Raw genomic sequence first — 15,139 nt, 5'->3', positions numbered from 1 at the left:
AATGGGCACTTGATGGGGGGGGGGGGGGGAGACAAGTGACCGTGCACCACTCTTGCCTTTGGCTAGCCACCAACATCCCCCTCCCCGAGCCCGTGAGTGAGGGCAAAGGGTTAACCACAAGGTTAAAGGTCGGCGAGGTAGCAGAACGTATATGCTCCATCTAGCCCATCTCTGGGCCTGCCAGTTTTCACCAACCTGCATTTCATCATTTCATCCATCCTCCCATTTCTGCACCAGGCCAGATCCTCTCTCGCTGGTCCCGCCCTCCCAGTGGAAGACACCGGGCTCGAGCGGGAGCCCCTGGAGCGCGCGCGCGCGCGCGCGCCTCCATCGCGCCTGCGCACAGGGCTCCCTCGGCTCCCTGGGCCGGGTGGACCGTCACCCAGCGTGTTCCCCGCGCCTCGCTCTCGGGCGCGCGCCTGCACGGCGCCTGCGCAGAGGAACGAGGAAACCGGTTCCCTGGTGCGGTCCCGGCGCCTGCGCACTGAGGGCTCCGGGCCTCCCGGCCTGAGGGAGAGGAGCAGGGAAGATGGCGGCTGTGGTGGAAAATGTAGTGAAGCTGTGAGTTGTCGTTTCTTTCTCTCCTAGGCCGGGGGGCGGGGGGGGGGGGTCTTGTAAGGGACCTGGGAGTAGGGGGCGGTGCGGGAGGGGACGAGGCGGAGGGAAGGACGTGCCCGAGAAGGCGTCGTTGCGACTCCTGGTAGGGAGGGCAACAGGAGACTCCCGAGAAGACGTTGCGCTTCTTTGGAAACTTGTGGAGGCCCTGAGGGGTGCCCACGGGAGCCCCTTACAGGCAGCCTCCCTGCGGGGCTGTGCGGTCTGAGCTTTCCTTAAGGCTCACGGTGTCCTGAGCATGGCGCCCTTGTGGCGTACGAGAGACAGTCTGGGTGCGCTCTAGAGACCAGACGCCTCGGTCCGGAGGGGCCGGGTCGAGGGTGGACCCGGGACCGACCCGTGTCCCCGCGAAGCCCGGCCGCCGACCCCTCCCCATCGGCTGCCCGCAGCCGGTCCTGGAGCAACAGGCTCAGCAGCCTTGGCGCAGTTAAGCCCCGCGGAGCTGTTTTAACAGCCCCGTGACGTTCGGGGTGGGGGGGGGGGTGGTCTTGAGGATGTGCTACCCCAGACCAGAAACATTCTTGGGAAGAATTTGTGGAGGAGCCGATGCAGAAGAGCGAGAACTTCAGGGGAGAGGGCCTTTGCGCCGGCCAGTCCAGCCACCAGAAAACGGGAACTGGACGGAAGCAGTCCAGGACGCCTCTGCAGCCCAGAGGGGCACCTAGGTGGGCAGGCTGCGCGCTGTGCAGTCCCCTTGTGCCAGGCAGGTGTCGAGCAAAGTTAGTTAATGGTTGTTGGGCAATGGAGAGGGGTCTGTTGGCTGTGAGTTCAAGATGCTTTGGGACTTGATTTCACCCAGCCTCCTCCCTGAAGATGGGAAATGGGTTCATGCCGGGTGGGCAAATAGAGCCAGCTCTTTTTAATGGGTAAATTGGGCTTGGTGCAGCAGTAGGAAAATTGGAAGGTGTCTAGATGTCCAGGCAGGGCTTTTGGATTTTGCCTGGATGACAAGGTAAAGGTTTGGCAACTATTCTGAGGGACTCACAGCTTCTCATCTGCCTTTGTGGTGGGCTGAGCCCCCACTCTTCCCAAGAGCCTTTTTAAAGAGTATGTTGCTTCCCCCTTTTCTGCCTGTAGCCTTTTTCTTTGAGAATGCATTCCCACTTCCATTAAGCTAAGTGCCTTCTCCTGTGGGTTGTGTTTTTTTTTTTTTTTTTTTTTTTTTACTTGCTTTCAGCTCCATCCTGCCTCCTCTTTCAGCTACCCCTCCTCCTAACACTATTATCTTTCTCTCTGATCTGCCCACTCCAGTTTCCCCCAGCTCTTTCTTCAGGCTGACATTTCCCTCAATTTAGAAATGTCGCTGTTGATCTACCATTTGTATAGTTATCCTTCCTGACTCAGATGTTCTTTCTTTGTTTCCCTGCCTTTCTCTTTGTTGATTCCCACCCCCCCCCCCAAATCCCATTGTAAGGGGAGGTTTCACAAAGGTTTCATACTTCCCAGAAAAGAATCAGAGCCCCTACCTTAGAAATCTTACTGTACGGGGGGAATGTCAGACTTCCCTGGGTTTGGAGAGCTAATCGGTAATAAGACTTCGTGTTGGGGAACTTTCTTCAGGGAAATAGAGTTGCCAACCCTTTCATGTGGTGCTAAAAGGGAGGACTTGCCTGTTGACACAGAGCATGACTTACTCGTCTTCAAGGAACTACACAGATTGTGAGGGTCACCAGCCCCTGGTTCCTGAGTACTAGTAACTTTCTCCTCTGTTGTAGCTGCAGAGGGCTGTGAGCCACAATTAATACATTTTCCTACAGAACTTGCCCTTTAAGAGGGGGCTTGTATTCTTCCTATAGCATCGTCACCGTGGAGAGAGATATCTTTCCGGAGCTTCTCTTGATCATGGTGTGCCTGCTCTTTGAACAGCTGAGATGATACATCCAGGTCAGGACTACTAGCTCATCTTTTCTGACTTGCATCTTGTTCTGGAAGAAGAATCTTCCTATTTATAAATTCTCTCTTATTCTCTCTTAATCTCTCCTCATCTCTCCTCATCAGATCCTCTCTTCTCCCAGCTTAGGTGTTTCATGGCCAGTTCTCTACTCAGGAGACTGTTTGCACCGCCTTCTGAAATCCCACTTAACTCACAAGGGCTTTGATAGAACATCTCTCACTCTTTCACCCCAAACCAATTGTAGCCTCCTTGCTCTGACTTTGCAGCCCAAAGGCCATCTCATCCTTCCTTCCGTTTGACTTCCAGTGTCAGTATCAATTCCCATCAGCAGAAACAAAGGAGCTGCAGCATTCAGCCGTGTTTATCCAATTTTCCTCTGTGTGGTAAGGACATGGCTGCCTCCTAAAGGCCAGCCACTGTGAGCCTGTTCCTTTCTCTTTACTCTCCAACACAAGATTCGTGCTTCCCTCAAATTACAGTCATTACAGCTCATTGAAATAAGCCAGGCTGTCTTGTGTTGTCACCGTCTTGTGTATGGTGTGTGTCTTTTTCAGTTGCTTGGGAACATACTAAGTAGGCTGTGCCTAAGTAGTCTCTTACGGCTGCTGTGAGAGCCCCCCCCTCTGATTCCAGAGCATGGTTTGTTGGTGTAGCTTGAGTTGTGGACATAAGCAACAAAGACATACTCTGTCCAGCTTCTCATGCTAGGGGTCTCCTTCACAGACTGTGTTTGAGCTTATCTAGTCCAACCTCCCCAGTCTGTAGCAGAGGGACTGGAGCTCCACGTGGGTTGATTAAATGTCGACATTTGTCTGGTGACTTGTAGCCATGCAAGGTCTTACTCCCAGGTCAAGTCAGGATGTCCCAGACGCCTTTGAGGGTATTGGGGATACTATGGCAAAGAAACCACCCCTGCCTTCAGTTTATTTTTAAGATTGATTGAATATGTAGATACGAATCATTATAGTTAGTTAAAGTTCCGTTAATAAAGTGCTTGTTAAACTGTGAAGGGTGAGAACAAGATTGTTTCTCTATACATGCTTCTTAGAACCAAGTAGCTCCTGGCACTGTGTAATTTTCCTGCTTTTTAAAGCACTTAAAGGTTTACCTCTTTTTTTTTTTTTTTAAACGTTTATTTTGAGAGAGAGAGCGCACACGTGCACACACGAGCAGGGGAGGAGCAGAGAGAGAGAAAATCCCAAGCAGGGTCCACACTGTCAGCACGGAGCCCAGTATGGTGCTCAAACCCACGAACCTTAAGATCATGATCTGAGGTGAAACCAGTAGTCCCAAGGCTTAACTGACTGAGCCACCCAGGCACCCCAAGGTTTACCTTTGATTTTGATTTCAAACTGAGTCTTTGGAGTGAAAGAAGATACAGATTTCAAGCTGAGTCTTTGAGTAAATAATTTGATGGTGGGAATGGGAAAGGACCTAGGATGAGCCTCTGAGCAAACAGGTTTTATATCACTCTAATAGTACACTAAAAAAGTAGGCCTCAAGGTAGTTCAGGTATTTTCAGATGTTTTCCATTGACTGTAAAATTAGTATATAGAATTAATTAGTTGTCTAAATACAGGTCCCCCGCCTCACCCCGGCTATCCAAAAGTAGAGTGTTCCTAAGAAACTCTTCATAAGCTGAAATGGCATAAAGCAACGAAGCAATTACCACTTCTTGAAAGCGAAAATCCTCTCTGAATCTCTTTTGGTTAGTGAAAACAGGTACTAATGTAGGTCTTTTGTAAAAGTGAAGTGCCATAAAGGAAACTGTCAGTGGGAGAAACCTGTGCGTGGTTCAAAATTCAAAAGGTATAAAATGGCATAGAAGAGAAATTGCCCCCAGTCTTTCTCTCTGGAGGCCTACGGTTTCTTTGCCACCTCTTGTTCCGTAAATGGTAGCATCTCCTAACACTTCTCACCACTGTACCTCGCTTATTTTTTTCTACTCATCTTGGAGATTGTTTGATATCAGCACATGAAGAGTTTCCTTCTTTTTTTCAAATGGCCAAATACAATTTCATTGTATAGATATGCCGTAGTTTGTTAAATATATTTTAGTAAGTCCCCCAGACCTTGTTGAACTCCTTTGCTCATTCTTAAAAAGAAGCTAACCTCTGCTGCTCAGTCATGAGGGTTAAGAGAAACAGCGTCTTGGCCAGCACAAGGCTGGACTCAGAGGCACAGAATGAACGTTCGTTTCTTTCTCTCTTTGTGGGTTAGACTTAGGTCTGATTAGACACATGAGAGATCATGTGTTCCTGATGGTAATTTATTTATAAAGTGCCTTTCCTCATAATGGCTTCGTGAAGGGACTTGGTGTCCCATGAGGCAGAAATGGAGGCAAATAGGACCAAGCCACGATCTCCCAGTCCCTTGAACCTTCTGAAGAAGCAGATGGCAAGGGAGGGATAGCTCAGCACCCTGTGCTCCGCTCTACCCTGATCTCGGTCTTTCCGCAGCCTCGGGGAGCAGTACTACAAAGATGCCATGGAGCAGTGCCACAGTTACAATGCCCGCCTCTGTGCCGAGCGCAGTGTACGCCTTCCCTTCCTGGACTCGCAGACTGGGGTAGCCCAGAGCAACTGCTACATCTGGATGGAAAAGCGACACCGGGGTCCAGGTGAGGGTTCACACTCAGAAGCACAGGAAGGAAGGAGCTTCCTCAGCTTCAGTGATGAGCCAGCTGAAAGGGTTTTCCTTACTGCTTTCCGCCCAAGGATGAATATGGCCTTGTCTTGATTAGAAGCCCGGGGGGATGAAGCAGACAGGTTCATAGCAGCATCTTTGGTTTCTGCAGGGCTGCCCTGCTGAGGCTGTCTTTGGGCTCTTGGGAAGCCGTGTGTTAGCCAAAGCCCCTGAGCCTACACCCATTTGTCTTTTGCATAAACTGTCCCTCCTCCTGCCCCTGGACCCTCACTGTCCACATTCCTCCCTTGCTCTAGAACTCAAGGCTGGGATGGGGTGGGGAGGGCTACTCATCTAGAAAGCGTTTGATATTATTGCCCAGGACTGGGTTAGAGCTTGACTTTTCTCTCTTTGTTTGCACAGGATTGGCCTCTGGGCAGCTGTACTCCTACCCTGCCCGGCGCTGGAGGAAAAAGCGGCGAGCCCATCCTCCTGAGGATCCAAGACTTTCCTTCCCATCTATTAAACCAGGTAAAGCACACTCCTCCCTGAGTAGGGGTGTGGCCTGCTGCATGGTGAAGAGGCCTGGTAATTACCTATTATATACCAGGGCCGATGCTAGATCCTGAAGATACTAAAATGAATGAGAAGCCATTCTTTCCTTTAAAGAATTCAGTCTAATAGAAGCGACAGGTAAACAGATAAGTTATGGTGCCATGTAAACTGGAGTGTCTTGGGCAACCAGAGACCAAATGACAGTGACTGGTCTATGGCTGGCCTCGCACTCTGTAGACCCAGAGCGGTCTGCTTTCAGCCCTTGTGAGCCTCGCCTCATCCTGACCTTGCCTGCAGACACAGACCAAACCCTGAAGAAAGAGGGGCTGATCTCTCAAGACGGCAGTAGTTTAGAGGCTCTGTTGCGCACCGACCCCCTGGAGAAGCGAGGCGCCCCAGATCCCCGAGTGGATGATGACAGCCTGGGCGAGTTTCCTGTAACCAACAGTCGAGCACGGAAGGTACGAGATTAACACTGTGGCTAAGGGAGCTTTGATGGAAACCAGCCTCCTCTTCATCAGAGGCCACCCAGTAAGCAGAATGGAAGCAGAGGTTGTGGGCCAGGAGGCAGGCCCGTGGGTTCTCCTGCTTCATTCCCTAATTAGCACTGGGTACTGACTGGCTTCGCTTTTAGCATCCAGTTTTTCCTGTTTCTTTCCTTCTAAGGACAGACTCTCCTTCGTTCATCTTTTGTCACAGATGTTTTTTGGTGCCCGGGGTTACATGGGTGAAGCAGACCTGGTCCCTGCCAACAGGGAAGATAAAACTATACATAGAAATAATAAGAGCTAAAAATATGGCAGGTACTGTGCTAAGTGCTTTCCCATTACTTTCTCTAGTCTTTACAACTTTATGAAGTAGGTACTGTGGCCTCCATTTCACATGCAGGGAAGTTGAAACAGAGTAGTTGAAAAGGAAACTTCCTATAAGGCCACACAAGTAAGCAACAAAGTTCTAATTTAAATCTAAAAATTGGGGGCGCCTAGCTAGCCTGGTCCAAACAGTGTGCAACTCTTGATCTCGGGTTGTGAATTTGAGCCCCACATTGGGTGTAGGGATTACTAAAAACAAATAATACAATACAATACAATACAATACAATAATTAATTAATTAAACTAAAAAAAAAAAATCTAGCAAGCGGGATGTCAGAGGGAAGGGAACCGTTGTTGGTGTGCCCCTAGGGCAGCAGATCAGAGGCAGGAGAGGACATGGCTACTTGGGGTACCAGGGAAGACTTTCTGAAAACACGGCATTTGATTCGGTCCCTTGTTGATGGTGGGGAAAGCACTCTAGGAGAACAACACGAAAGGGAAGGAAAGCCCACAGTATCGAACAGAGAAGGACTGGGGCGGTAGGGTGTTGAAGGGCCGCAGTAAGGAACGAGGCCGGAGCAGAGGGGCCAGCTGACCGAGGAGGTTGTGGGTGGCCTGGCCAGTCCTGTCGTGGGGGCTCTTTTGAGTGTACTTTGTATCTGCCCATCCTAATCCTCCTGTCCACTCAGCGGATCCTAGAACCAGATGACTTCCTGGATGACCTTGATGACGAGGACTATGAAGAAGACACTCCCAAGCGTCGGGGCAAGGGGAAATCCAAGGTGAGGAGCCAAGGTGCTGCCTGCAGGGGAGCCCGCGGAGTCCCTCTGCGTTATTGTTTGTCACTGCCATTTCTCCTCTCGTGAAGTCAGCAGCCCCTTCCTGGAGAGCTTAACGCCTCAGGCCTAGACAGCTTGGTAAGACATCTTTTTGTTCTTTTTGGCAGGGTAAAGGTGTGGGCAGTGCCCGGAAGAAGCTGGACGCTTCCATCCTGGAGGATCGGGACAAGCCCTATGCCTGTGACAGTGAGTGCCTCATGAGTGGGTGGGTAGTCCCTGCCTTGGACCCAGCCCCTGCTCAGGATGCGAGAGAAGGGAGGGTATTGTTCTTGTTCAGAGTGGTAAAACAAGCCTCGACACTGTCCTGCCTGCCGACTGGAGGCCCCGGTCTCTGCTCCACAATGGGTGGGACCTGCATGCTCTGGGAGAGATCTCTGCTGTCCCTGGGGGTGGGGGACTGGGGGTGGGGGCCCGCTCAGCAGGCAGAATTGGCCTCTCAATAGACCTCGGCCAGGTCTGCTGGCCCTAGTCAAGCCAGGGCCCCCAGAGTCCAGCACTGAGTTTTTCAATGTCTGCTCTCCCCCTTTTCTCTGACTCGCCCCACTTCTGTTCCTCCACCCTGGGAGCGCCATCGCCGCTGGTCTCTCTCTCGTTCGCTCCGCTCTCCTGCTGCTGCCGCTCCTGTCTCAAGTGTATCAAGGCCTTCTTCTCATGACTTTTCTTTCTGTCTTTCAGATAGTTTCAAACAAAAGCATACCTCGAAAGCGCCCCAGAGAGGTAGCTCTCTCAACTTTTCAGACTTTTGGTTTTCCTATCCCTTTTCCCTCCTCCCTTGTTTCTCCCACCTTTCTCATCTCCTGTGATGCTAGTGTAAAAATTTCTGGAATGGCATGGGGTAGGAGCAGGGGGCTTTCTGTTGTGCTCCGCTGCTCACAGTCCTGGAAGCTGCCTCTACCGCTGCTTGTCTCCCACAGACTGGCTCCAGGGCTGCTCGGCCCCGCTGCATGGGGTGGCTTCAAAGCATTCTAAGGAACTCGCTATGAACAGGTCCCTCTGCTTCCCCTTCCCCAGAACAGACACTCGGTGGTCAGCTAACGTTTCTCACCGTCTCACCACCTCCTCCCGTCCTCTCCCCATTCCTTCCTGCCGGCCCCCTTGCTCTTTTTGGTGTCACTGCTTAAGAGTACAAGATGCCTTGTGGGGATCTGCTTTCTTTGCTGGTTGGCAGGGGGTGGGCAGGGCACTGATGTGAGAGTGTCTTCGAATTGCCTTGGGGGCCAGATACCCCAGTGGGCTCAGTTGGTAGGCGATCCCCGAGTGATCCACTCCCCACTCCTTTATCCTCATTGGGCAGAGACGAGCTCTGTGGGATTCACGGGTAGCTTGAGCTTCCCACGTGGACTGAGAGGTAAAAAAAAGTTTGGCGTCTCTTCCTTACCTTTATTCCTTCTTGCCATATTGCAAGAGTATTGAAATTCCCTTCCCTTCCTGACCCGGAGCTCCCCAGACTGTTGCCAGGGCAAGCGGTAATGGGGCCAGGGTTCAGCCTCCCGGACAGCCAGTGTGGAAGAGCAGAGGTGGCCACGGGCTGGGGGTTAACGGGGAAGGGCTCCGGAAGCTGGAGAGCCCCGGGGCCTGACGCTCCTAGCCGAGGGGAGGCGGCCGTCACTGAAGGCCTGTCTCAGACGGAGCCGACGGGGGCAGGGTGGTTGCCTCCGCCTCAGGTGGAGCCCCACAACTTGGAGGGGCGGGGATGTGGCACTCTCGGATCCTAACACCTTTCTCTGCAATCTTCTCCCCACTCAGTCTGTGGAAAACGTTACAAGAACCGACCAGGCCTCAGTTACCACTACGCCCACTCCCACTTGGCTGAGGAGGAGGGTGAGGACAAGGAAGACTCACAGCCACCCACCCCGGTTTCCCAGAGGTCGGAGGAGCAGAAATGTAAGCTGAGCGTCGGAGGTGGGGCGAGCGGGAGTCGGCCTACGAAGAGCCCTCCTTGCGGGGATACGGGGTGCTCAGCGGCCCCAGTGGGTGTCGTCAAAGTTCTTTCTCTGTAGCCAAGAAGGGTCCCGACGGGTTGGCCCTGCCCAACAACTACTGCGACTTCTGCCTGGGGGATTCCAAGATCAACAAGAAGACAGGGCAGCCCGAGGAGCTGGTGTCCTGCTCCGACTGTGGCCGCTCAGGTACCGCCAGCCCAGGGCCGCGGGCAGCCCCCCCGGGGAGCCCCGGGCAACCCGCCCACTGCGCCACCGCACCCCCCCACAGCTGCCTGTGTCACCTGCTCCCCCACCCTCCACAGGGCACCCGTCTTGCCTGCAGTTCACCCCGGTGATGATGGCGGCCGTGAAGACCTACCGCTGGCAGTGCATCGAGTGCAAGTGCTGCAACATCTGCGGCACCTCCGAGAACGATGTGCGTGTCCCCACCCCGCACGCCTGGCTCCGGCCGCCCGCGGCCCTTGTGCGGGAGCTTCCTGTGAGAGGGAGGCAAGACCCTCCCCGGCGCCCCAGTGAGAACTTCGGGTCCCTTGCTTGGCAGGTGCTCCTTGAGCGCCAGCTTTGTGTCCGCTGCCGTTCTAGGCACCGAGGACACGAGGCCCACGAGGTCACTCCCTTCATGGGATCTGTCCCCTCCTGGGAACAAGCAGCGCGCAAGGAGATGAGTGACCCTTCGGCGACGGGCCGTGAAGGGAGTGGAAGCGGTGGTGTGGCAGAGTCCCTGGGTAATGCGTGTAGGTGGTCAGAGCCGGCCTCGCCGAGGAGGTGACGTCGGTGTTGAGATTTGGCTGATGCCGAGGAGCCGGTCCAAGAAGGTCTGCGGGTACAGCGTGGCCAGGGGAGGGGCACCAAGTGCAGAGGACTTAAGGCAGACGAGCCGAGTGAACTGAGGCACTGAGGCGGCGTGGCCAGCTGGGGCCTTCCTGCAGTGGGAGCGCGGTGGGTGGGGAGCGCGGAAGGCGCTCCACCGGGTCTGAGGGTTTACTCGGAGCGACGTGCCCTGTCTTTAACATTTTTAGAAGATGACTTTAGTCTGTGAAGAATAGAACGTAGGGGACGAGAGCGGAGGCCAGGAGCTGAGTTAGGAAGCTGGGAGGATTCAGGTGGAATGACAGTGACTCACTGAGTCTGAGTGGAGGATAGCCGTTTTCTTTCCTTTCCTTCCCTCTCCTCCTCCTCGTTTATTTATTTTGAGAGAGACTAGACAGCGCGAGTGTGGGAGGGACACAGAGAGAAAATCCCGAGCAGGCTCCGCACTGTCAGCACGGAACCTGACTCGGGGCTCAGACTCACGAAACCGTGAGGTCACGACCTGAGCCAAAATCGAGTCTGATGCCTAACTGACTGAGCCATGCAGGTGCCCGGGACAGCCATTTTCTATCCGGAAATTCCTGAGTCCGTTCTTACCTGCCACCTCCCCCGCCCCTCTTGGAAGTAGCAGCGGTGTCCACAGAAGCTCCCATCCCTACCCGCCCCCAGTGGCCTGACAGGCCCACTGGTCGCTCACCTGCCCCTTCCTCTTCCATCTTGCCTTCTCTAGGACCAGCTGCTCTTCTGCGACGACTGTGATCGTGGCTACCATATGTACTGTCTCACCCCATCCATGTCTGAGCCTCCTGAAGGTAGGTCGCTTGGAACAGTCCTCGTTAGTAACTTGGAAGACCACTCGCACGATAAGTGAGTTCTCTTCTCGGTTCTCTTCCCGGTGATCTGTTCTCAGGCAGGGAAGAGATACTTTGCCTCCACTCAGAATACTTTCCTAGCATCTCAACTTCAAGGCTTTATTGTGTGCACATTATCACTGGATACATTTAGAAACGCAGAAAATCCCCAGCCCGAGAGAAAACAAATGCTGAGCGGAAAACAGTTACCAGAAGGAGTGGTTTGTTTTCCTCCAGCTGGTCCAGGAAACTCCGTTTGTAGTTTGTCCGATGTGAGGCTTTGGTGTCAGCTCTTTGAACTTGACAGGTTTGAGTGTCCACGGCAGCTCTCTTCCCTTGCCCGGTCTAGAAAACTGTTAAACCTGGAGCCTGAATGGGTCACTCTGCCCCTCCAGTAGTTTGCTTAATGATGCCCTGAGTCTGTGGAAGCTCTTCAGCCGAACCCGTGGTGGCACCAAAAAGTGGCAGCGTCTCTGAAGTCCCCCTCCAGCCAGATCTGTGTGCCCAGACTCCTCCTTTATAGAAATTCGGGAGCTGGCTCAGGAGGATGTGAGTGTCTGGTTTTCACTGTGCACAGAGGATGTGGGCCAGCATTACAGACGAGAGCGAGTGACCCACTGCGTGGTTAAGCTGACTTGTAATAGAGGTCAGACTGCTGTCACCCCCCTAGGGAAGGAGACACTAGCGAAGTGTGAGAGTCCTTTGGCAGCTGCAGGGGAGCACGCAGCTGGTGTCCTCGGTCATGCCCACTTTATGTATCTACTTTGGGGAAAAGTCATGTGTTTTGTGGTTTATTTTTTTTAACCGTAAAATATTAATTTACGGACGAAATTTGACGTGAACTGTACGAGGGCCTTCCTAGTGGAGTACTGTCAGATGCTGAGGTAGTGAAGAGCTGCAGGCGGCTGAGGGAGAACTCTCTAGAAGCCGTGAGGTGGTCTAGGCTCTAAGTCGGGTGTCCGCAAACTGCAGCCCATAAGCCAGATCCAGCCGCAGCTAGTGTATACAGCTCACAAGCTAAGAATGGTTTTTACATTTTTAAAGGAGATTTTAAAAAAAGAAGAACATGGGACCGAGACTATATGTGGCTCACAAAGCCTAAAATATTTAACGCTCTGGCTGGCTGTTTACAGAGAAGCCTGCCAGCCCCTGTGGTATTGACCTTTCAGTTAGAAAGGACCTTCTTCCATTTTGAGAGTCCTAGATTGCCGAAGAGTTTATAAAAGGTGTGGATTCTCTCCCGTGTGCACATCCACGTATGTACAATTACGTTTATGATTTTGAGGCATTAAGGGCTCATTTTCTTTCTAAAAACCAAAACAAGAATGCAACCGTAATAAATATTAATAAGCAAAGTATGAAGCAGTTATTTTTCTGACAGGACATTGTTTCCAGTTTTTCTGTGAAATAGATAATAGCAAGTTGGGTCATCACAGTTTGCCCCTTTTCCTCTCTTCGGTCCTCAGACTCTCCTCAAACGCCAGTGACGGTGGCAAGCCCGTCTCCTCTTTCTGTGGATTTCACAGAAAGCTGGCTTACTGTGGAATCAAACTTGGTTTCTCTAGAGCCTCTGTTCGTGATCTCCGCTCTGACCTTTGGGGCCATGAGAACCAAGTCTGGTTCTTCTGTAATCACAAGTCTAAAGCTGAGATGCTTGAAAAAATTCTGTCCTCCCAGGCCCTCCTAGAGATTCTGATTTAACAGGGCCAAGAGGGCCTAGGAGTCTACATTTGGAAATAGCCCTCCAGGTGATTCTTTCTTTCAGCCCCGAGAATTATTTCTCAGGATACTTGAAGCCCTAGAGGTTTCTTTTCGCTCAGGGTAACTGAGTTCGCTGCGGCAGAACATCTCTCATCCTACCTGTAGCTGGTCCTGCCGCTGGAAGGAGAGGTGGGGAGTGGAGGGGCAACACGCCAGGGCCGTGTGGGCCCCGTCCTGACCCTTTCTGTTTCTCTGCAGGAAGTTGGAGCTGCCACTTGTGTCTGGACCTGTTGAAGGAGAAAGCTTCCATCTACCAGAACCAGAACTCCTCTTGATGTGCCCCCATCCCCGTTCCCCTCCCCCACCCCCGTGCATCTAGGGCTGTTTCTCTCCTCCTCTCTCGTTTTCCGTGCCCACCTCTCCCCTCCTCCTCTTTCACAAGTCCAGAGAACCTCGGGTGGTCGTGCCAATCTGCCTTTGGCAGCAGCAAGCTGGGGTGGCAGCTCTGGCCGCCCCTGGCCCTCGGCCCTCAGGGAGAACAGAGCAGCACACTGCCCCGAGGCATATGCCTGCGGCCCGGCTCCTCACTGCTCTCCGTGACGTGCATTCACTCTGCCTGCCTTGGGCCCCGGCCCTGGTGATCACAGGGTTCAGTGTCCTCTGAGAAAGAGTAGGAGAGCAGCTCGCTTTTCTCTCTGCTCTGCCTCCACTCTGGTCCCCAGGGTGTTCCCGTCCCCTGGAGGTGAGCAGACCAGGGTCTCTTTGCCAAGAGCGACTGGGAGTGAGCAGCTGAGCGAGCTGGGGCAGCGCTTGCACGGAGCTCTCCGGGCCTGTTGTGCCGCTTAGCCTCGCTGCCTCCTTCCCCTAGAATGGCTCTCTGCAGCCCTCTCTTCCTGCTACCCAGGATCCTTTGCCTGAGCCAGGATGCTCTCGGTCACCCTCCTTGTTCTGTCCTGTCCCACTCACTCCACCCCACCCCAGGGGGAGTAGCGGCTTCGCCTGATTCTTCCTTGTGCTCACCTGGCTCGCTCGCAGGCGGTCTCTAACGACCGAAGCATTCCCCGCCCTTGGAATTTCCTGTCTTCTGCCTCCTCTCCTTATTCCCTTTGGTTTTGTGGGGAGAGGGGAAGAATCAGGGGGCCAGGCCAGCAGCTTGGGGGCCACAGGGAGACGTTGGATAATGTGCCTGTTTTTTAACTCGATGAAAAAGCCTACCTCCGAAATCCCCTTTTTGTTCTTCCTGGACCTGGACATTCAGCTCCTGCCCTTAACTGAATTGGGAGCCTCTGCCTCCTGCTCTGTGTATCCTGGCTCCTGGGTCACAGGGAAGCCACACAGACGTCCCTTTCTTCCCTTGCACGCTCGCTAGCGGCTGGTAAGGTCTTCACACCCTGATTCCTCAGTTTTTTGCCTGGTGACACTGACATGAAGTAGTGGGGGGGACAGTCCATGCCAGGACACCCTGGAGTGGCCTTCCCCTTGGCTGTGGGCAGGCCCTAATTCACTGTCGCTTTGGAGTTGAGGTGTCTTTTCTTTCTTTAGTTCCTGTATTCTAAACATTAGTACAAATAAACGTTTTTACACAGAACTCCCTGCTGGATGGTTTATCTCCTGACTCCCTTTCCCGGTTAAGAAGGTCATTTCATCCTAAAACTTCTTCCCTAGGACAGTGGTTTTTATTTAATCCCAAATTAAATTTTTTGCTGAGCCCCCGTATGTAAAGCATATATAAAAAATTGAGTACTCTGTTAGTTCTAACTCCTTAATGTATATTTGTATTACAACTATTCCTTGTTGTAAAGGATAGAGTTGTTCCAGTTAATACAAAACTTGGGTTAGAGTTGGGTTCAGCATCCTGTTTCTGTATTTTGGTTGGTTTGAAGGAAATTCGGCGAGACTTGTATATGCAGATGGTGACAGGTTTATAAGAGTTGATCTTGGGATTTCAGATACTTTACACAGGTTCAGGAGCTTGAGTCTAAATATAAAAGAATCACAGAAGAAAATATTACGATGGGACATGTGAAAGCTTTGTGCATGGATAATGCACATGAGCAGAGAGACCCCTCGCTCAGCTTTGCTTGCCTGGCATTCGTTCCTGTAGGTACAGTGTGCATGAGCTCGGCCCCCACTGCCACCTTCCTCGGGACTTGTCTACATGCACGAAAATGAGTTTCCTTCTTTGCAGCCAGCTTTTTTTTTTTTTTTTTTTTGATAGCTTCCATAATGGATCTTCTATATCACTTGAGCGTGTGTTTTGAAGTTAAGCTTTTTTTTTTTTTTTTTTTTTTTTTTTTTTTTTTTTAGTTTGAGAGAGAAAGAGCGTGTCCAAGTGGGGGAAGGACAGAGAATCCAAAGCAGGCTCTGTACTGTCAGCATGGAGCCTGATGTGGGCCTTGAACTCATGAACTGTGACATGACCCGAGCAGAAGTCTGACACCTAACTGAGCCACCCAGGTGCCCTGAAGTTCTTAAACTTAAGATTTGAATCAA

General features: G+C 52.3%; 1 protein-coding gene across 3 annotated transcripts; it reads left to right on the top strand.

Moving 5' to 3' along the window:
* The first annotated feature begins 428 nt into the window (after positions 1–428).
* DPF2 (double PHD fingers 2) lies at positions 429–14,234 on the top strand. 3 transcript variants are annotated; one of them, XM_060607213.3, is made up of 13 exons: positions 490–561; positions 2,412–2,499; positions 4,969–5,129; positions 5,558–5,665; positions 5,987–6,150; positions 7,192–7,284; positions 7,449–7,527; positions 8,017–8,058; positions 9,088–9,225; positions 9,342–9,470; positions 9,587–9,699; positions 10,825–10,906; positions 12,905–14,234. In XM_060607213.3, exons 3-13 carry the CDS (start codon positions 4,997–4,999, stop codon positions 12,979–12,981), a joined length of 1,158 nt encoding a protein of 385 aa, XP_060463196.1. In that variant the 5' UTR covers positions 490–561; positions 2,412–2,499; positions 4,969–4,996; the 3' UTR covers positions 12,982–14,234. The 3 variants fall into 3 exon arrangements, with proteins under 3 accessions (XP_060463194.1, XP_060463195.1, XP_060463196.1); XM_060607211.3 differs by lacking the exon at positions 2,412–2,499 and having other exon boundaries at positions 429–561; XM_060607212.2 differs by lacking the exons at positions 2,412–2,499; positions 8,017–8,058 and having other exon boundaries at positions 429–561.
* Positions 14,235–15,139: the final 905 nt, after the last annotated feature.

The sequence above is a fragment of the Panthera onca genome, chromosome D1, assembly GCF_046562875.1.
Source record: "Panthera onca isolate mPanOnc1 chromosome D1, mPanOnc1 haplotype 2, whole genome shotgun sequence".
In the NCBI taxonomy this organism is placed as follows: Eukaryota; Metazoa; Chordata; class Mammalia; order Carnivora; family Felidae; genus Panthera; species Panthera onca.
This window is presented reverse-complemented; position numbering and strand designations above follow the sequence as displayed.

What these genes read in the sequence shown, in the direction of transcription:
- DPF2 (XM_060607211.3), top strand. Translation starts at nt 530, where the DNA reads ATGGCGGCTGTGGTGGAAAATGTAGTGAAGCT. An exon ending in AAAGCGACACCGGGGTCCAG is followed by an intron (nt 5,130 to 5,557) that starts GTGAGGGTTCAC and finishes TTGTTTGCACAG; the next exon opens with GATTGGCCTCTGGGCAGCTG. An exon ending in CAAGCCCTATGCCTGTGACA is followed by an intron (nt 7,528 to 8,016) that starts GTGAGTGCCTCA and finishes TCTGTCTTTCAG; the next exon opens with ATAGTTTCAAACAAAAGCAT.